General features: G+C 49.3%; 1 protein-coding gene across 1 annotated transcript in view; it reads right to left on the bottom strand.

Moving 5' to 3' along the window:
* Positions 1-8030: 8030 nt before the first annotated feature.
* HIPK2 (homeodomain interacting protein kinase 2) overlaps positions 8031-22399 on the bottom strand; it is a 199524-nt gene continuing 185155 nt past the window's right edge. The window contains 3 exon segments of the mRNA XM_070369190.1: positions 8031-15504; positions 15507-15786; positions 16861-17021. Coding sequence (XP_070225291.1) covers positions 15320-15504; positions 15507-15786; positions 16861-17021 — 626 coding nt within the window. The 3' untranslated portion in view covers positions 8031-15319.

Genomic DNA, 22399 nt, shown 5'->3' with positions numbered 1-22399 from the left:
GGTGAGAGCACCTCCCCCCAGAAGCAAAGCGCCAGGGAGCAGAGTCCAGAGCTGCCTGCTGCGTGAAAGCGCCACCTACCTCCTGGCTTGGCCTTCCTCTAGGGGCTCCTTGGCTCTGCTGGGAAATAGTATTTATTATTGGCCTCTAGAGTTCCACTTTCTGTTCATCATCAGTTCAAGGAAAGCAGTGTTTGTTTTTTTTTTTTTTTTTTTGCTTGGAGGAACATATTGACATCAGTAGCTTTGTCTTTTCACTTATTATTTTACAAATTTTATTTATTTATTTTCCTGCTGTACAACAATGTGAATCAGCCATGCGTATGAGCTCAGTAGTCTCAGCTGTGTTGACTCTATGCAACCCTTTGGGCCATAGTCCACCAGGCTCCTCTGTCCATGGAGATTCTCCAGATAAGAATACTGGAGTGGGTTGCCAAGCCCCACTCCAGGGAATCTTCCTGACCCAAGGATCGAACCTGGGTCTCTTACCTCTTCTGCATTGGCAGGCAGGTTCTTTACCCACTGAGCCACCTGGGAATATGTGTGTGTGTGTGTGTGTGTGTGTGTGTGTGTGTGTGTATATATATATATATATATATATATATATATATATATATATATATATACATATATATCCCCTGCCTCTTGAACCTCCCTCCCACCCATTTCCCCATCCCGCCCCTCTAGGTCATCACAGAGCACTGAGTTGACTTCCCTGTGCTCTACGGCAGCTTCCCACCAGCTATCTATTTTACACACAGTGGTGTCATGCAAAGAGTTGACTCATCGGAAAAGACTGATGCTGGGAGGGATTGAGGGCAGGAGGAGAAGGGGACGACAGAGGATGAGATGGCAGGATGGTATCACTGACTCAATGGACATGAGTTTGGGTAAACTCCGGGAGTTGGTGATGGACAGGGAGGCCTGGCGTGCTGCGATTCATGGGGTCGCAAAGAGTCAGACACGACTGATCGACTGAAGTGAACTGAAGTGAACTGTCAATGCTGCTCTCCCAATTTGTCCCACCCTCACCTTCTCACTGTGTCTACAAATCTGTTCTCTATCTCTGTGTCTCTATCCTTGCCCTGCAAATAGGTTCATCGGAACCATTTTTTGTAGATTCCATATGTATGTATTAATATACAATATTTGTTCTTCTGTCTTTTCACTTTAGATTTAAATAACTTTCCAGAGACACTAATGGTGAGATCTTAAACACAGCTGCCCTGTATCTCCCGTTGACATGCTCTTATCTCACTTGGAATATAGGCTCTGCTTCTTCCTCCATTTCCATGGGCTGTGATCCCTGGAGTGCATTTCTCACTGAAGAAGATTGTTGGACGAGTTCTGAAGTTCTGTCAAAATTTTTTGCATGGATTTTTACGGAACTTGAGTTTTGGTTGAGTTGCATTTAGGGTTTATTTGTCCTGAATTCTGGGACACATGGAATTTGGCCAGCGGGAAGGTGGGTTGATTGGGCAATGAAGGCAGCCTGATGTAGCGTGTTCATTTATCCAAATATTTCTTGACCTCCTACTCTGCCTAGCAGGGTAATAGAAGGCATGGAAATAAGAGATGAGAGAAAAATCCTTACCTGCAAGGAATTTGTGGTCCCTGGGGAAGGAAAATCAGGGAAAAAAGGTTGACAGTGTGGCTTACTAAGAAGTATGCACAAGAGGTTGTGGTCAGGGACACCCACCCTATCAGGAGCCTGAGGACGAGCCCACCAGAGGGATGACTCAGGCTGGTTCTCGAGGGGCACCCGGTGTGAGACAAGCAGGAGAATCCCAGGTAAAGGGCAGATGCTTGACAAGAAAGAGCTCTGAAGAGAGGAAGGGACTCTGGGTGCAGGCCCTTCTTCCTCTGAGGCTGAAGGGAGAAAGGCTTGTGAGGCACAGGCTTCAGGAGGGCGTGGGATTGAGAGAGCCCTGTGGGGGCCTGGATTTCTCTGGGTGACTCTGCAGAGTAGGGATTGTGGCTGGAGAGAATGGCAAGTTTTCAAGCAGCCACACATGGAGCCAATGACGAGCACAGATGCTGGCCCAAGGTCCCCATGGTTCTGGGAGCCAGGGTGGAGAAGCAGAGCCATAGATGGTTGAATTCACAGCGAGTAGGTGTAGCAGGAAGCTCAGGGTACCAGCCAAAAGGGTGTGCATGCAAAGTCACTTCAATCGTGTCCAACTCTGCAACACTATGGACTGTATCGAGCCAGGCTCCTCTGTCCATGGGATTCTCCAGGCAAGAATACTAGAGTGGGTTGCCATGCCCTCCTCCAAGGGATCGTCCCAACACAGGGACCAAGCTGCATCTCCTGTGTCTCCTGGATTGGCAGGTTCTTTACCACTAGCATCACCTGGGAAGAAGGGATTCCCTGGTGGTCCAATGGTTAGGACTCCATGCTTCCACTGCTGAAGGCATGGGTTCAACCCCTGGTCAGGGAACTAATATCCCTCAAGCCTGGTGGTATGGCCAAAAAAAAGAGAAGGTGGGTGGGGAGAGTTTAGGCTGGTTGGGGACCTTATGAAACCTGGAGACACAGAAAATGGAGGCCCAGGAGCCTGGCATTCCTGAGGCCTGAGAACACTGGCCACGCAGGACAGGATAAGAGTGCTGGGTGAGGAAACTGGAGTTGCCGGGGGTGTAATATGGTACAGCTGCTGTGGAAAATTTTGGCAATTCCTCAAAAAGTGAAGAATCACCATATAACCCAGCAATTCCACATTCAGGTATTTATCCCAAAGAACTGAAAGCGGGGACTCAGGCGCTTACATCCCCGTGTTTCCAGCAGCATGGTTCACAGAAGCCAGAAGTTGAGTCGTTACTCACTTGTCCATTAACAATGAATGGACAGACCAAATGTGGTGTACACAAACAATGGAGTGGCCCCAGTCTTTGAAGGGAATGAAATTCGGATGCGTGCTATAACATGAGTAGACGGACCTTGAAAACGCTGTTGAGTAAAAGAAGCCAGACACAAAAGGGCAAATATTGTACTGATCCACTTACATCAAGTGTCTTTGTTGTTGTTCAGTCTAGAAAAGGAAAATTTAGAGACAGAAAGTAGGAGGTGGTTTGGGACGATGAAAGTTCTAGAAATAGCTAGTGGTGAGGTTTGCACAACGTTGTGAATGTAACTAATTGATAGTACATTTTAAAGTGGTTAAGATGGTAACTTTTATGTATATTTTAACCACTTTAGAAAAGATTGCTGGAAGGGTGAGAAGGCCCAGTCAGAGGGATGTGGAGTTTCTCACGGTGGTAGAGTGCTGGTGGGCAGTGCTGGGGGCCCTGGTGCTGGTGAGTGGGGGGCTGCCTGGCACTGAAGTCTGGTGAGATGGTGGGCCTGGGTGCACAGGATGGTGACCTCCCACTCAGATCTGGGATGACTTTGGGGAGTGCTTGGGACAGCAGATGATAGCAATGCCTTAGCCCTTAGGGATGGAGCTGGGAAACGGCGAGCTGAGTCAGTGGCAGTGAGGAGACGACCCCCTGTCCAGCTGCCCTGTCCAGCTGCCCAGGAGCAGGTAGTGACATGACCTCAAGACCTCCCCTCTTCAGGCACATACATTCCTGCTGGCAGATTTAAAATGCAGTGGTGGGTTATGAATGTGTTCAGAGGTATTAAATATTTTCCAGAGGGCTAAATAACTTAAGCTGTGACTCGTATTAACAACCTCTGCAGTCTCAGAACTGGTCTGGCTCTAGAATAAATAAACGTGCCAGGGCGAGTGTACAGTGATTCCAAACAGTTTAATGTAATTCCAAGACAAAGTGTGATTACATTTCTACACATATACAATATGCATATGTGAGTTTACAAATTTTAATTAATAACTCGTTTCACCTCAGAGACCGAAAAAATGATCAAAAAGAAACTGTGAGTAACAAGCTATAACATAGTTCACCACAACGGGACCCCCCCCTTCCTCACCCTACAGTTAGTAATATTACAATTAAAATAACTATATTCTTCTATAATTTTTTTCTGTTAAAATCATCTCATAAATTTACAATGCTATTATTAGTTTCCAAGACTAATATAAATTCACTCCATTTTTCTACAACAAAAATGATCATTAATTTAGAAGCACACGACGTCATGATGAAAAACACAAGCATTTTAGTAGCAAGGACTGGATCAGTTAAGAATTATTTTTCTTGTAAAACATTCTAAAGCCAAGTAAAATATCCATTCTTATAACATACCTATAATATGAGACTAAGGAATAGGTTACATATAGGCCTACGACACATTGGTTTGTCTTTTTTTAAAAAAAGTAGACATTTATAAATAAAAAAAGAAAAGAGGGACAATTCACATAGGAAAAAGAGGTACACGAGAAAATACTGTTGCACGCAATAATTTTCACAAAGATTAACATGGATTAACACTTTTTTTTTTTTTTTATTACAGAAACCGTACAGTGAAGGAACACAACAGACCAGGGCTTCTGTAGGGTAACTGAGCTGAGATGACCTGGTAGAGAGAGATCTGGGCGAGATGGCCCTGGGGAGGAGCCACGTTCCTTGGACCGGTGACCGAGCCTCACCGGATCTCCTCTTCCCTGCTCTCTTTCTGGGGAGTGAGTCTTTCTATCCAGAGTGTCCTGATGTGTGGGCAGTTGAAAGGTAAACATTTCTACAGATGCCTTCTCTTTCCATCCTAATGGATACCATTTTTGGAAACGGGATATAATATCAGAGGCTGCAGCTCAATACATGTGGTCAAAGCAAAACGGGATGGAAAATTCCAGTCATTCTGATGTGCTGTACCGCCCTCCCCCACCCCCCAACACTCATCTCTGCCCTGTTACTGGGGACCCAGAGAGAGCAGCAGTACCCTTCGGGGCCACCGGCCTCCACTGCAGCCCGAGGTGGTGCCTGGGTCCCCCGCATCCTGCTTTTCCAGTCCATGTGCGACGGCGCAGCCTGGGTCATCCCTGGCTCCTCTGATATACCAACCAGCTTCCAAAAGCTCCTCTCCTTCCTCATCCATAAAGCTATACTTTTCCTATCCAAAATTTGGTTTGATATATATATATACACACACATATATATCAACATCTATTATCTATACAGTGATTCTCCTAGACTAGAAATCCTACCGCCCCAAAGTATGACTTCCGGGTCTACTTCATTTGGTTAAAGAAACGCACACAAAGAGGATGAGGAGGTGCTTTGGGGGCCAGAAATGATTGTGCCCTGGAAAAGCCATGGGAGAAAGCTTTAAAGGAGCAGTAACGCAACGGTGAAAGGGTAGAAAGTGACGATGAGACGGCAGGGAGAAACCACGAGCCATGGAGGCGTCTACAGGAGTCTGCCGGAAGGGAGGAGAGGGAACTGGGGTGGGGCACGCTTTAGGTTCCATTCAGAAGTCACAGAAAGCTACGAAGGATGGGCATGGTCAAGTCACTTTCCATTTCCCAAGTTCTTCCTTATAACCTGAGCCAAACTATTAAAATAATAATAATAAAAATAAATCCATTGCCCCTTCAACCAAGCAGGCGAATAGCTAACAGGGAGGCAAGACCACCATTGGCAAGGCTAAGTGGATCCTTCTTCCTGGCTCTTGAGAGCTTCCTGGGCGTTCTGGGTGCCTGGGCATGGATGGGGCTGTGGGGACATCAGGGCGGAAGCCAAGGTGGCCACGTGTGGGGGCGGTGGGGGGAGCAGTGCCCCAACACAAGAGGGCAAGGGTGCTGGGAGGTTTGCGTGGAGGCTGGCTGAAAGGAAACGAGAGAGAAGGCAGAGCCCTTTTTTCAGATACAGCATATTTAATAAAAAAAAAAAAAAAAAGCTAATTTCTATTCCTCTGTTTTTTTAAAAATATGATTAAGCCCCAAAGACAATGACATAAAATATATTTGGTTATTTAAATCACGGGAGAAAACCAGAGGAAAGTGATAGTTGAATTAGGAGAGGCAAGACAAAAACTATTTTACAGTGACATTTCCAACCGAATACTGTGATAAGAACGTGCTATCAACAGAGTTCACAAGGAAAAAGCAAGTGCATTAAGAACCACCACCAGTTCCCTGGTCCCAGGTGTTCTGCAGCTTTTAAGGTGTTATTTGCTAAAGGAATGCCCTTTGGATCACAGTAGGTCCTCTGCGCTAAGGTTGTGGCACAAAAGAAGAAATGAACCAAAACATTTAGGGCAACTGGTGCCCTCCAGGCTGCTTCTGCATGGCGACGGGGCCTCTCAATTGTGACCTCTACTTGGATAGATCTCATCATCTGCCCCCCTAGCTGCCCTTCAGTCTCCAGTCCCTTCCTCCTGCTCAGCAGCACTTACAATCTCTAGAAAAAAAGAGTCTAGGCCTCTCCTTTGGGGTCGGCCCACCCCCACGCCTGGAGGATGTACTACTTACCCTCTGTTTACTGAATAAAACACTGAGCTGTTAAAAAAAAAAAAAAAAAAATCTAGATCCCACCTCCTAATGACCTAGGCTTCAAACAGAAGTTTGATAAAGAGTAAAAAGTAAACATATCCTTTTACACTTTGTTTTAAAGGACAAAAGGAATTAAATGACAGCAGATATATGGAAAACTCAACCAGTAAATATAGGCACGGGGGTGTATGACTCTCCCCTGCAAAACACCAATCAGAGTATTGCTGGGGCCCCAGAAATAGCAGCTGTACCCTTGGGGCCACCTGAATCCCAGTGTCTTCTACTGCCTGGTGCCTGCAAGTCAGTGGGTCGATTAATAAATTAAACATTCAAATCAAGACAAAATCAATGAACCAGATGTCTATTCTCTCTGCCTCTTCCAAGATGTCAAAAGGAAGGCCTTGACCACCAGTGTGCATATCACGTGGCAGATCTTCGCACCTGGCCCAGGCTGTGGACTCACCCCTTCCTGCTCAGCCTGGAAATCCCTTTACATTCTCTCGAGTTCCCATGGAAACCAGCAATACGGATGGAAATGCTCATGGTGTGCTACAGTAGGGGCAGAACACGCCTGCCTTGGGGGAATGTGGCCTCCAACTGAAGAGGCAATTGCTGGGGTCCGAAGATGTCAGTTATAAACAGAAATTTTCTTTAAAAAGTACCAGTTTAAATGTAAACTATAAAATACTTTAACTATAAAACGTGGCCAGAAATATGTTTAGTTATCCACAGTCAATTGTTTATAGTTTATGCACTTAAAACGTGACTCTCTTGATATCTTAGAAGGCTAACAGCATTTTACAGTAGCTAAAAACATATATACTTAAACATGTGCATTTGAAACTCACATTTGAAAACACAAAGAATATTCTCTCCCTTGGTTTAATTTCTGTTGTAAAGATTACCTATTTTCAGAGTTCACTTAAGCAACAACGACCAGGATGTGCAGTAATCATTGTTTTCAGCCCACACAGAGTTTATATTTATAGTCTTTTAAATTCCAAGAGCAAGCTGGCTACATGATTTCAAAAAAGGCTAAAACCAGGATGAATGCCCACATTTGAGGTAATTATTGCCATCAGGTCACAGTTTGTGTAAGATAACGTATCTAAAACCTTCTTAAAAAAAAAAAAAAGAAGTCTTCAGGTGTTCTGTCAAGAATTCCAGAATACCTATTCAAACCAACCAGGATCTCAAATTCTGATTAGCTGGGTTTGCTTCCAATGGAATTAAAGCTCTAGAAGACTCTAGAACTTGTGTAAACTACCTAAGAATTGAGGCAAACATGTCTGGAGCCAGTCAATAAGGAAATTTTTAAAGGAAAAAAAAAAAGAAACTGAAAACCCCATTCCAAACAACTGCAGAGATATTTCGTAACAAATGGTAATGGTTTTCCACAAAATGAAAAATCTAGTTCTAAAGCATTGCTAAATTCTTGCCACCTTTCAACCAAAGGAAACACGTTTCTACCTTACTGTTAATCTCCCACCTCAGCCAAAGGCTCCCCTTCCTTGTATCCTGAAAGTTGGCTAATTTTTCTTCAGTTTGCACAACATGTTGCTTCCCATTTCTTTGAGAAGGCTATCTTGAAATAAAACTTAATTTTGTTCCTCTTTCTAAATATCATCTTGATCTTGTCTCTTTTTTCCTTTTTTTTTTTTTTTAATTTTTTAAACACAAAGAAAAAACAGTTCCTGGACACCAGACTCACACGTGATTATTTACAAATTTGGTGTGAATCCTGCCTTTGGTTCTACCCAGAGCTGAAGGGTGGATTAATTACAGAGACCAGAGTCGTTATGATATTTATCAGTGCAGTAAAAAATAGTATTTTGAAGAAAATATATACTTTTAGTATTGCCTTTCTAGAATTAACTATAAGCAAGAAAAAAATATTTTTTTAAAAGAAAAGAACACTTTTTTTTTTCTTCACTCTTATAAGAGTTTGTCGCAGCAGCAGCACTGCTAAAGCTAGTTGGTGCACTGAAAAGGAATCGAAAATGAACCCTACTATGATTAATCAAAAGAAACTCCCCTAAGATTTTCTCTAAAAGTCAAACTAATTCTGCCCTTGCTGCCTGGATCAGATTCAGGACTCCCTCTACATACAGACCTTCTGCTGAGCTCTTCGCACAGGGCAGGGGTGGTGCGGGGCAACGCTCCTGTGAGGCCCTTCTTCGCACACACTCCCAGGAGACAGCTGAGGCCAGCGTCTGTGAGCTGGGCAGACCCAGGTCACGGCCGGCCTTCCCTACTGGCTTGTGTGACCCTGGGCTGGTTACCAGTTCACCAAGCCATCTGCCTCATCTGTAAAGGGACTAGTACTGCCGATTTCATAGGGCTGTTATGAAGACGAAATGAAACGGGATAAACAGGAGCGACTTCCAGCACAGTGTCTGGCACACAGTCAATGGGAGCATCATAGATGGATCACCAGAAACACGAGGCCACTCACTGATGATTATTTAACAAGGGAAACAAATTCTGTTAGTAAAGGTCTCAAGAACACAAAATTTCACTAGAAGCTCGGGGATTTGGGGCCACCCCCAATCCTTGTATTTCCTTTCCTTAACACAGCCTACTTTCTCAGAGAGTCGACTGTCTCATCAACTTCCTCCTCTGTAAATGGAGGAGAGGGGTGTTGTGAATAGGGGTGGGTCTGAGGGTACCGGGAGGCCGTGCTCACTAAGGGCTTGGGATGAGCCTGGTGTATTGAAAGCATTCAACAAATGTTGGCTCCTACTCGAAGGACATGGCAAGTTTTAACAAAGAGACAGTCAACGTGAAATTCTAATGCAATGAGAGTGCAATTAGGGGCTCGCAGAGGCTCCTGGGACTCAAGCTGGGGCGTCAGGAAGCTCCCTTCTGGCAGAGGTACCCTGAGCAAGCATGCCCCGCAGAAGGGTCACTTCTCTGCAGATTCTCACTGAGTCTCAAATGAAGAACTGGCTCAGAGCTGGCTCTCTTGGACTTTTGGGAGCTGCCAGAAGGATGGGAAAAACTTCTCCTAGGTTGGGTTGCTCAAGTGAGTGAGGGTGCCAAAAGCCTTCAAGGGGTTTCTACTGCCTTTAAATATCAGTTCGCCATCTCCATCTCTCCACTGAGTCCCGTCTGTGGAACTCAGAAGTGAGAGTCCTAAGGCATCGAAGTGGAAAAATACTGACCCCCCTGAGCCCGGTCCTGGCGTGCACCTGACCCAGATAGAGCCGCACCTCCTGGCTGGTCTGCTCCGGCAGATACCCGAGGTAACTCAAGGTGAGTTCCACCCACAGATCCATGCAGTACTTCCAGTTTCCTGACAGCAGCAGCATTTGGGGGTTATAAACCTCCACTCCACTTACAAGATGAGCACAGTTTTAAAATAAAGTCAAAAACAAAAAACCCAAAACAAGTCAGGCAAGAGGATATAAACGGGATTGCATCACTGACAGAGTCATTATTGCCGGGAGAGGAAGGACAGAGGAATGCCATTCTGTCCACATCTGGGGGTGTCTTTGAGGAGAGGGTCTTTGGCTAAAGAAAGGAACACTTTCACTTTCCTTTCCAATTTGGTTAGGACAGCTCTAGCTTGCTCAACTCTGAGCCTTCCCCATCTGAAATCTCTAAGACACACCGGAAAGAAAACACAGAGAAGGGGCGAGAAGCAAGTTGGGTCCCTGGGGCTGGAATATTTCATGGCAGAATCGCTTGGGCTGGTGTTGAGCAGTGCTGGGCAAGGTCTGCGACCCACAGAAGGAGCCCTGGCCTCTCTGCTGCTCGAGGGCACCTCGTTTTTCTCTTCTGTTCTGTCCCCGCAGCTACTGAACAGGCCATGGAGAGCCCCACATCCCACCCCACCCCCAGCACCAGAGAACCCAGGACGAGAGCTGGGGCCGGCCGGTCAGCCCACCATGTTTCATCAACCACAGCCCATCAGCAATATTTCCTTAAGCCTCCTCATCTCCTTCTTCCAGTTTCCAAGAAAGTCTGCTCCACTCACTCACACACACTCACACAACCCAAATCCTCCACCACGAGCTTGTTCAAAAATGAGTGTTTGCAATTCCAGAGATCCGGTCGAGGGAAATCTGCCTGTCAGCAGCTGGGCTGATCTTTCCTTGCCTTCCTTACATCCCACAATCTGGTGTCTGGGCGGGTAACGTCTTCCAGCTCCCACAGCCCACCAGCCACTCACCACCAGTAAGGCCAGAATGCAAAGACAGTCCAGGAGACAACCAACCCTTCCTTTCCCTCTGAATTCGACCAACCACATGCTCCACGTCACAGTATTAATTGGCACCAAGCCTCAGACCCTCCCACCCATCGGCCTGCTCACCCTTCCCTTGGAAACAGCCAAAACATCATGAAAGGAGGCACTAAGCACAGAGATGGCGGTGCAAATACCCGAGGCGCCCGCGAGACGACACGAGCAGAAGCAAATCAACCTGCGGTTCCCAGGGCTCCGGTTACGAGGCTCCCCTTGACCTGTCTTTTTTAGCCTGCCCCTCTGAGCCGTGACCATGTTGCTTCAGTAAAGGAGGATGGAGCCAATTCCAGAGCAGATGATGTTCTAGGGTATTTGTGGTCTACATGAAGACTAGGTTGGCATCTCTCCACTTGGGAGCTGGGTCCTGGGGATGGGCAGCCTTTATTCAGCCTATCTGCCAGGGCGACTCAGGGTTGGAGGATGGGGTGGGAGTTCAAGCAGCTGCTGAGGAACCCACAGAGGGGCTCATCTCTCCCACTAGGGCCTTCTCCGAGGGCTTCAGACCCACAGCTCTGTGCTTGGGTTGGAAGAAAAAGGCAGGCGGGGATGCGGGGAGGATACTAATGTTCGCTGAGTGGTGGGGGGCTGGGCATGGCCTGGCGTCTCCCTTCATTAGCCTCAGTGAAGCCCGTCATTCCAGGCCTTATTTCACCCACCTGGGGCCTGGTAGTTTCTGGGTTTGGTGGGCGGTGTGTGGGCACCTCAAGCTGATTTAGAAAGCCCATGGCACCCAGCATGGTGGCCTAAAGGGCACAGTCAGAGCCCAGTGGGCATCGCTGTAAGGCCCCACTGTGCCCCTCCACTGGCCAACGAGTTCATGGGGGCAGCAGCTCACACTGTCCGAGGACCTGCCGGACACGGTCAGTGCTCTTCTGGCCTCCTACTATCCCTATTTATTATTTTTTTGGCTCCACAGTTTGTCCCTAGAATTGTGTGCAGAGATGTACTGGGTGGGGGCAGGGACTGAAGAAGTGGGCAGTGTGGTTTGTGAGGGGCAGGGAGGCTGACATCTCCCAGGGGAAGGTACCACCTGCCTAAGCACCTTCCATCAGCTCGTTACCTTCAATGGCTTCTAGGAGGCAACATTATCTATACACTGAAGGGTATAAGCCACACTTCTGGTGGGCTGATGGGAAAAGGGGGGACTTTTAGGGAGGGCTGGGTCAGCTCTGGGCAGAGGGCTTTTTTTTTTTTTTCCTTGACAGGTCAGTATCAGATGCGAGGCAGGCCCAGGGTCTATTTAGCAGATTTCAGAAGCACAGGGAAGGTTGGAGAGGACCATGCTGAGGGTTCAGCCTCCAAGGAGCCTCCTCAGATCTCTTCCCAGGCCACTGAGAGTCTAGAAAAATCTAGTCTTGATGGTGACCACGAACCATGCTGTCCAGAGCCCAAGTTGGCTTACACAGAGATAAAGGCTTTGATTCTTCTTCAGACTTTTGTTCTCTGGTGGATCATTCTTGACAGCTTTTTCCTGATTCCTGAATCCTTCCTTCTTTTCTTTTCTTTTTGGTCTGACAAAACTGGACATCTGGATGTCCCTCCTGTCTACTCAGATACTCACAGATACAATAAAATAAATTTAAATATTAAAGAGAAAACACAAAGATAACTTGGAATAAATGTGCACTTTAAACCCCCAACTAAAATATCAAAATGATGATTAGGATAATAATTACAAAGGTTAATAACCAAAATAATTAGTACAATAATATTATCTTTATGAGCAGCATGAAACTTTCATTTCCTGATCAGGAAGGAAAGGAAAGAAAATGTCAGGTGAAAGTAACTTCCAACTTAAGTAGACAAAATAATTTTCATTAAAGTGGAAGGCTACGTTGTCTTTTCCTGTTAAAAGATCAGATCTAGAAAGCGCTGGAAGTGAACAGTACCAGGGGTCCAGTATGCTACCCAATAAGGCAAAAACGCTGGCTCGTTTGCAGCCATGACTTGTGCGACTGGGCACGGGGAGGGTTGGACGGGGCACTGCTGCCCTCTGGATGCCGCGAGTCCAGAACAGAGATCCGTCCGCAGGCTGGCGTGGCTCCGTGAGTGCTCGGGCTCACGAGTCCTCTGGCACATTCCCCGCCCCCACCCCCATGGACCACTTTCTGGTTGTCTCAGAATGGCGGCACTTCCCCACGTCCAGATAGAAGATGCATTGACTGTGGCGCCATGAAGACACCATTGTGTCCTGCTGTAGGCGGCTCCCCGGCGGACACGGGGTCCTTCCTTCCTTCCAGGCTGAGGCCGGGACTAAGCTGGTTCCAACCTGGGGACCGATTTCTTTGTCGTTTAAGTAGAATTGATGCATGGAGAGGGGATATTTTCCAGAGTTATTTCACATTTCACAGCTAAGAGCTAAGGTAAGGGCTGGGCTTCGTTACTGAATTAGGTCGGATATCAAGATTAAAAACACCTTTCACAGTAGATCGTTAAGGGATACCGCAGGACGGGGAAGGAAAGTGAGGGAGGCGGGTGCGGACTGCTGTTCGAACCCGGGAGCGATCTCTCTGCACCTTGGAAGCTTGGCTTTGGGGTCAGGGGCTCCGCATCAACCATCGAACAGTGAGGACCACAGTTAAAAATCCCGTCTGGGACCAGACAGCACCTCCCAACGTTTTCGTGTGTAACAATAATTTGCTATGGATAGAGACACCTCTCCACCCCCACCCCCACCAGTGTTCAAAGCCTGAGGAAATTTCCAGAACGTTATCAACGATGCACAGAGGGCAAACGGCAAACTTCCTTGGAAATTTGACTGCCCGTGGGCGTGTTTTCCCAAGGGCGGTCCAAGATCACCGGCTCACCCTCGTGAATGTCCCTCCAGCCTTCTGCCCACCCGAACCCTCAAAGACCAGAAACGAAGGCCTGCCTGGGGTAGGCCTGGGTAACGCGAGGAAAGATTTAGCAGCAAATGACGGTTGGCGGTTGTCTACAGAGAAAGGGATCAGGCAAAATGGTTGAGAGAAAAACACAGCCTGGTGGGGTGGGAGGGTAGAAGCAGAGGCCAGATGGGCTGGGCTGGTGGAGTGGAGTGTGGGGCGGGTCTGAGAACACGGGGCGGGCCCCCAGGCCTGCTCTCCGCCCTGCGGACAGGTGGCGACCGACCCGAAGCCAGTGCCCGGCCTGGAGGCTGCAGGCCACTCCTCTCCTTTGCTCCTTGCGTCAGAAGCAAAGCCAACATTCCTGAAACTGAGATGGGATCTGTGATCCCACAGATGGCAGAGCTAGCCCGCTGGGGGCAGAACTGGGTGAAGGTGCAGGGTGGGGAGTCAGTCTCTCTTGCTTTGTCCACCAGGCGAAGAGCCACGCCAAGCCATCTCCAGCGTCAGCCTCACCCACCACCATCCACCTCCCGCAGCCGTCTCCTGACCCACTGGCTCTCCTAGCCCCTGCCAGTTCCCTGACACTCCTCTGCTAGCAAACAGCCCGGGGAAAGACAACAGCTTATTAAAATAAAATTAAAATTAAAAAAAAAAAAAAGGAAAAGGAAAAGACCAGAGTAAAATGTTGCAACAGCACAGAAGAAGGGCTGAGAGGCTGAGACTCGCCTCAGCCGGCTTCTTGGAGTACCGTGGAAGTAAACCCTCAACCGCGTCCCCGGTCGCTAAGGCACTAGGAGGAAAGGATGTAAAAACCAAGTCTGCGAGAGCCGGAGGCGGTGCCCGGGGGCGGGAGGGCGCACCTGGACCACCGCGCGGGGGACGTGCCTGCAGGAGATCGCCTTTCTTGTGCAATTACAGTGAGGATAGTCTATTGGTATCAATGGGGTGAACGAAAAGCAGCACAGATAGGTGCACACTGCTACATTTACCAGGGTGCTGGCCACGCCGCGAGCCCTAGGCTATGAGACGCGGGATGCACTCAAAGAGAAGAGACGTTTTCAGAAAAGACCAAAAAAAAAAAAAAAAAGCGAGTTTGCAACACACATCATTAATGACATTTTGAGGAATATCATTGCTTAGGGATTTATCCAGAGTGCTCAGAAAAACACACCCTCTCCCGGGGTCCTCCTTCAGCCCAGCTGCCTGCCCGCCCTCCCCAAAGGTCCAGGCAAGTGGACCAGAACTAGGCTCCGCCAACCCCTAGACACCAGCCTCCTCAGGCCACAGCCTGGCCTTTCCAGAGGGCTCCCGACCCTTTATAGAGTTCTGGAAAAATCCCTAATCCTTACGTTCAATCATTAAAAATCTATTGGATTTCCGTATCAGGTGTCCCTGACAGCAAATTCTTAAACGCCACTTGCTGCCATATGAAAATAATCTTTGCAAAGTTCATAAAGTTCTTCAAAAACGGAGGCCCCCCTCCCCCTACTTCTGGAATCTTCTGTGGCTCTTCTTCTTCTTTCCAGTTTGGTGCCGAACGGGTTCGTGAGCTGTGGTTTTTTTTTGTTACTGACGTTTTATTTTTAATTTTTTTTCCTTTTTCTTTTTTAAAATAAAAAGCATAATTTTCTCCCCTCCTTAAATCCCTTCCTTTTCAAAATGTTCTCTCCTCCGCTCTCAGTCCTCCTACTTCCTAGTTCAAGTTTCATCTGTGTCCCGTCCCTGCCCCCTGCCCCCCACCCCTGCCCGTTTGCATTGTTTCTGTGCGGCATCTTCAGTACAGAAGCCCCAGATCCCCTCTCCGTCCCTCCTCCTCTCCCTCTGGCCAGCCTCCCTCCCATCCCCTCCCCTTCCAGTGTTTATATGTAAGGGTACTGGTTGACCTTGGCTGGGCTCAGTGGGTATCCAGTGTAGACTGTGGAGGCTGGAGAGGCGCTGATGTAGGTCTGGTGGGCAAACTGGGCTGGATACTGACTTGGGTGTATGGTGGGTGAGGGCAGGACCCGGGGGCCCATGCTCACGGGGACCTGGTGGACGATGCTGGCGGGTAGGCAGTGTGCTGCACGGTGTGACGCGCCGAGCCTTGGGAGGCCACCAGATGGGCCACGGTGCCCGTGGAGCCCAGGGCCGCGGGTGCTGTGTAGGTGTAGAGGTGGGGCTGGGCAGGGAGGTGGGCGGCGGCGGCGGCGGCCAGGTGGGGGTGCACAGTGCCGTGGCTGGGGCTGTTGTGCGGAAAGGAGTATGGAGCCTGGGCCATCGTGGGAGTGATGTAGGCCTGCTGACGTCGGTGGCTCCCGGCGCGGTCTGCGGCAATGTGCTGTTGAGCCTGGAGAAGGACCAGGAGGACCGCGTTGAGGGGGGTGGGGGGACTGGACATACGCATGCGCAGAAGAGCATGGGGCGGGAGCGGGCAGAGAGGGAGGAAGGTGGGGGGAGTGGGGAGGAGGCGGAAGTGAGGACTTGGGAGAAAGCGGAAGTGAGGGCTGGGGAGGAGAGTCAGGAGGAGGGTGGGGAGGGCAGTGCGGCAGGGATCACAGAAGATGCCTCGTTCACATGCTGGGAAAAATATCAGTCAACCTGTCCGAGAAGCAAGGTGGTGCCCTGCTGTTTCCTGGGCCGGGTGACACACCGACAGAGCCAGCTGCAGAGGCAACAGGAGACAGCATGTCTCCCGAGGACATCCTGCAGCTGTGAAGTGTCACACGGGCCCGTCTCTGAGTGCGGACCACTTTCCTGCCTCACCGTGAAGTCCTGCTCCCCAAACAGCAGGCTCTCAGAAACGTTGCCGTATTCTGAAGTCACATACAAATGAAGCCACCTTCTCTCAGCCAGAGACTGAGTCACAACACACACGTGGTCTTATCTTACCTCCCAGCTACTAAGGAAGCAGGGCTGGAGTCCACTTTGCAATTCAGACCTGAGTGATCCTAGACACACAGGCTGAGTGCTGCCCCTGGAGACACCGCCTGGTTGATACTCCCCTGAGTATCAACCACTGTCTCCCAAGTTTACCGGCTCTTTTCCTGGGTTTGGGGTCCCTGTGTGAGGCCTCCTTCACTGTAATGACTCAGGAGGCCTGGCGTGGTTGGACTCTAGGTCTGTCTCTGGGGTTCTGGGCCGAAGTGGGCCCAGACCCAGTGTTTTACCCTTCGCTGGGCTGAAAAGGCAACATGTGGGCCAGACTATTTTTAAGCAGGCACCGCATCACTAAGGGCTTTGGAACATTAGACAAGTCATTTTGCGTTGGACTGGCTCTCCATGTATTGAGGATCCACCTTTTCCAAGGTGACCTGCAGCAGAGGGAGACCACCAGAGCTCACCAAGGCACTTCCTGCTACCCCAGGGCACCCAGTGAGCTGGTGGGAGGAGAGGGGCAGGGGAGCGTGGCATGTGTGCTTACCTGGCTGAGATTGAGAGGCTGTTGCTGCTGGAAGTGTGGTCCTGGCCGCTGTTGCCGGTAGGCAATTGCTCCAGACGAGCTCCCTGAAGAGTGACCGCTGGTGGAGGTCACGTTGCTGGAGGACTTGGACTTGAAGGAGGACGAGTGGTGACTGGTGTTGACTGTGTCAGGAGGAGGAAAAGGGCACAGGTCAGTCACAGGTCCTTGGCTGCCCGGAAGACCCTGCCCTAGGGGGACAACAGCAGTCTTCCGAGGACACAGTCCTGAGACTGGACGATCCCCATCAGCCGCATTGCCCCCAGACTCGGTGATGATGTTGACTCGGGACTGACACCTGGGCTGCAGCTTGTTCCACTGGTTGGGAGCAAACCCTGATGGACTTTAGAATTACTATCTGGTGACACTGAAAAGCCTAAAGGTCATCTAAGAGGTGGAAGGAGAGCTCTCTGAGGTTCCTTGTGTTTCAGCCAGGGGTGCAGTGGGGGGCCACCTGCCAAGATGCAAAGACACAGTGACAGATGTAGCAGAGTACAGAAAACTGAGTCTCAAAAAAGGGACTGTGGTCTCTCAGACAGCAAGGAGACCAAGCCAGTCAATCTTAGAGGAAATCAACCCTGAATATTCATCGGAAGGACTGATGCTGAAGCTCCAATACTTTGGTCACCTTATGTGAAGAGCCGACTCACTGGGAAAGACTCTGATGCGGGAAGGATTGAGGGAAAAAGGAGAAGGGGGCAACAGAGGATGAGATGGTTGGATGGCATCACTGACTCAATGGGCATGAGCTTGAGCCAACTCCAGGAGATAGTGAAGGACAAGGAAGCCTGGAGTGCTGCAGTCCTTGGAGTCATGAAAAGTCGGACACAACTTAGCAACTGAACAATAATAATATACCCAGGGGTAGGGGGAACAACCAGAATAAAATGAAGAGGGGGAGGCGGTTTATATTAAAGAAACCATTTCAGTCATTATTGGTGCCGAGTGACCTGTCAAATTCCCAGCAGAGTGGGACTTGTGTCTCCAGGGGGCAAAGTCAGAACCGCATGCACGGACACAGGACATATGGAATTGAGAGTGACCGCTCGCCTACCTCTCAGTGTCTCTCCTGACATCAGGTATTCCTGTCCTGAAGCTTTGTCTAGATGAAGAGGAAGTGATCCACAGTGAATGCCAAGAGGCCTTCAGCACAGGGAGTCCGGACACTTGCCAAAACCTGCAATGTCCTCAGCAGACTCCCCAACCCTAAAACCATCCATGTTTGAAGGAGCCTCCCAGAGTAGGGACTTTAAGAGAAGACCCCAGTAAAAGGAGAAGCGGCAAGACGAACCCAGGACCTCAGAAGGCAGGGCTATTTCTCGTGCTGTCAGTTGTGAGAATTTGGAAGATTTATTGGGGATGAGCATCTTTGGGAAACACAAAAGCCTAATACAGACAGTCTCAATCAGGCACCCCGGGACTGTGAGTGTAAAAAGAGCACATCTGGTCATTCCCAGGTGGCGCTAGTGGTAAAGAATCCGCATGTGAATGCAGGAGACACAAAAGATGCGGGTTCGATTCCTGGGTCTGGAAAATCCCCTGGAGGACGGCATGGCAACCCACTCTTGCCTAGAGAATCCCATGGACAGAGAAGCCTGGCTTGCTGCAGTCCGTAGGATCGCAAAGAATCGGATACAACTGAGTGACTGAGCATTCTCTGCACTCTCTGGCTGTTTTAGGGAGTAGGGATGCTAACAATTAATAAAGCACACTTGACATAACTGGGTTGGATCAATTCTATTACAAATCCCAGGGTGATGAGATCAAAGTCATGATGAGGAGATGCCTGAGGCTGGGGCCAGCAAGAGAGAATGCTGATTAACTGTTGATGGAGACAAAGCTGGAGAGTGAAGGCCAATCAGGAACCTGGGAGCAGGAGACTGGGGAGCACACTGAGGGTGAGAGGAGCCTCCTACCCGGAGGCAACAGCCACTCCCCCCAACCTCCCTGCCCCAGTAAAAGGAGAGCTACCTCCCTGGGAAGGGGCGGGTCCTAGCAGAGACCCCAAATTCAACTGTGCATCGGTGCCCAGTGGCCCTCCCATCCTACCCAGTGAAGCATGAGATGCCCAGGAATTTGTATTCTTCGTAAGATTCCAGGAGAGCAGGAGCCAGCCTGGCCCTGGTGGACACAGCTGACCTGCATCATGGAATCAGGGTCTGTGCTCAGGCCAAACTTAGACTCTCAAAGGTCCTCCAAAACCTGGGGGTGGGGGTGGAGGGAGGGGTTCAGGGGACCCATTGTAGGGTGAAGGACGGAAAGCTGCAGATGTTGGCAACTTCAGGACAACTTCAGTCTCCATCGCTCAGCCATAGGGCTGCTGTACTGGTATTCAGTTCCTCCCTGCCTTGTGGATCACCAGCTGTGCAAGCTTCCTGGGCCCAGCTGGGGATGGCACCTCTCTGCTCCTGTGTCAATGCTCTGGGTACTTTGTAGTAATTATACTTGAGGGAGAAACTCTTAAGTGCAAGGGACCCATAGCTTGAGCCTGTAAGTTAGAGAGCTTCAGATGAAATGGATGTGACAGGGCCAGGCCACCATCATCACAGGGACAGGGGTGGGGGGCTGGGTCAGAGCTTGTCAAGTCACCAGAGTAGGGGACCCCAGAATGAGGGAAGAGGGTCTTGAAAGGGACCAAGAGACTAGGAATTTCCTCCTGCGGAGAGAAATGAAGTGACCTCGGAGTGGAGAAGGCAAGTGCTGAGGGTCAAGTTCTTGGGGCATATTTTGGAGCTGGAAGGATGTACAGAGCTCTCTACCTAAGCCTTGTTATTCAGTCCCTAAGTCGTGTCCGACTCTTTGTGACCCCATGGACTGCCGCATGCCAGGCTTCCCTGTCCTTCACCATCTCCTGGAGTTTGCTCAAACTCATGCCATTGAGTCAGAGATGCCATCCAACCATCTCATTCTCTGTTGTCCCCTTCTTCTCTTGCCCTCCATCTTTCCTAGCTGCTCTCAAAGATCCACTGCTCGGGAACAGGCCTGGGTTCACGGGTGGCCCCTGGTGGCCCTGTCTGCACAAGGCCGGTAGCAGAGTGCTTTAGATGCCACATGAACCCTGGAGGGCCTCCTGCATGGCCGTAGTGAGTTAACCTCTCTGTGCGTCTATATTCCTATGTGGAAAACTGGGAAAGTAATGGAAACTACATTAGGGTTGCTGTGAGGACTACCTGAGTTAAAGGACGTAGAATGCTTAGTATCTGGCACGTGTTCAGCTCTTAACAGTGTTAGCTATGGTTGATGTCTTTATTATTGAGCCCTGTTCCTTGGCTAAGGCTGATGCTCAAACAACAGATGTCTGCCCCAACTTGGGACCATCAAGTCCTGTCTCCTGGGGCAGGGAAACTGGGAGCCTGGGGGTCACTGGGTCAGGGTGACGCAGTGCCCAGAAAGCAGGCGTTGGGCCTCCAGTGGCTCAGATCAAGGAGTTCTGTCCCATCCGGGACTTGGTGGTTGACCCTAGTCCTGCATTTTCCTTATAACAGTGCAGAGTTCATTCTGTTGCCGTCCAGAAGAACCTTAACTACCCCAAGAGATCTGAGGAGGCTACGTGAGACATTCTCAGGGATCCTTTCTGAACTGGGACCCACAGAGGGTATGAGCACTGAGAGAAAATGGACCAAAACAAGAATGAAAGAAAATGGACTGTTGGCTGCACGGCCTTTTGTCTTGACCTGAGAGGGCTCAGGGAAGCCCGGGACCCCTGCAAAGGTCCATAATGGGGCCAAATGGGCCCCAGGAGGCCGAGGAAGGCTGCTCTCCTGATTCTTCTGAGCTGAGCTAGGAGGGTTGTGCCGCTAATGGTGGGTGTCAGTGTTGACAGACACCACAGGCTGGTGGGCTGACAGGGACCAGAATGAAGCTCCTTCCTGCCTCCTGCTGTCACTAGGAAGGCAGGTCCTCACAGGGGAACGTATATCTCTCTTTACATCAGGAAATCACACCACGGGCTTCCCCAGAGACAGCAGCATGAGGTGCTTTAGAACCAGCAGCCTTTCTGAGAATTCTGAGAATAACTTCCTTTTTTTTTTTTTTTTTTGGTCCAAAGTATCCCTGAGAGATTCTCATCCCTTCAGCTCTAACAATCTCTGTGGAAATGTAGTGGGGTGAGTCCTCAAAACCACCATGGGCGGCCCACAGCGTGACAGCTGATGGTGGAAATGGGCAGTGGAATGTGAAAGAGGTGACCGGTGGGCTCCACAAAGCCGCCTCTGTCCACCTCGCTGTTGTTCTGGGTCCTAACAGAAAACTGCTGTGTTAGGCGGGGCAAAGCTGGCCTTCGGTTTCCTCACCTGTTTCAACTAGGGATCGGACCACCTCACCTTAACGTTTCAGTAACTCCCAATTTTGCCAGCACCAAGACCGACAAAGCTCTGAGCTGGAAGATGCCTAACCTTCGATGATATGGTCACTGTCTCATGCATCCTCCTCTGTGTTTAAACGGCCAAGGGAATTTCAGCATCAGTTACTTGTGCACCCCCACCCCTGCCTTTATGAATTGCCAGAGGACCTGGGTAAGGTCTGTTCTGAGCCAATTCTTACAGACACTGTCCTGAATTGTACAGGGGCCGTTACTGCTACGGAGTTCCTCTGAGAGGTCCTGGAACACGGGCATCCTCAATTTACAACGCTCATCTCATTCTGTAGATCGACAATCTCCGATTGGAAAACCCTAGGGTCAGACACTTATGAAATAAAGACTTTCAGATTTTAGAAGGGAATTTGATACATATTCAACATTTTAGGTTACCCCCAAAGGAGCCTTGGGCACTAACCACATAATAAAAAGAAGTGAATATTTCTGTTATAAAATACGGGACATTTCACTAACTGGCACAGATATGACTATGACACAAACAGGAATATGACAAAGGGACTTGCAAACAGCCTCTGGTTAGTTCAGGTCTGGGTTTACCAGCCGAGTTTGCTATGAACTTAAAATCTGGTTTTCAGAGCTTTTTGGATTTTGGATTACAGATGAAAAACAGTATGTCATTCTCTTTTTGCTGGTCTTAAGGTTTTCAACAACATAGTCTTGACACCTTCACTGTTAATTAAGCAGGAGAGCACACACCAAGATGTGTGCATTTAAGGCTGTAATCTTTATAAATGGGCTACATGCAGGTGACCTGAGGACTTAAGGGTGTGAGGCAAGGAGAGGTTTGAGGGGTCAATGCCCAGATTCTTAACTTTCAGATGTATCTTTTCCTAAATGGGTGCACTGGCCCTAGGACCCACTGGTTCCCTTAGCCGCCTTCTCTCTCACATTCACCCCTCTTACAAAAGAAAGGCTCCCTTCTCACTCTCCTGAATGTTTGCACTGCCACCAGGTGTGAGAAACCTAAGAAGTGCCCAAATGGAATAATTCCAGAACATATGGTTCCTGAGAATGGTCCCTTGAGAGCAAAGAAAGCCACCCTCAGTAGGAAACATTGAGGGCTGACCAGGCTTGTTCCCACTCAGGCGACAAACTCTTTGCAAACTCCCCACCCATCCATCCATC

This window comes from Bos mutus, chromosome 4, assembly GCF_027580195.1.
Source record: "Bos mutus isolate GX-2022 chromosome 4, NWIPB_WYAK_1.1, whole genome shotgun sequence".
Classification (NCBI taxonomy): Eukaryota; Metazoa; Chordata; class Mammalia; order Artiodactyla; family Bovidae; genus Bos; species Bos mutus.
This window is presented reverse-complemented; position numbering and strand designations above follow the sequence as displayed.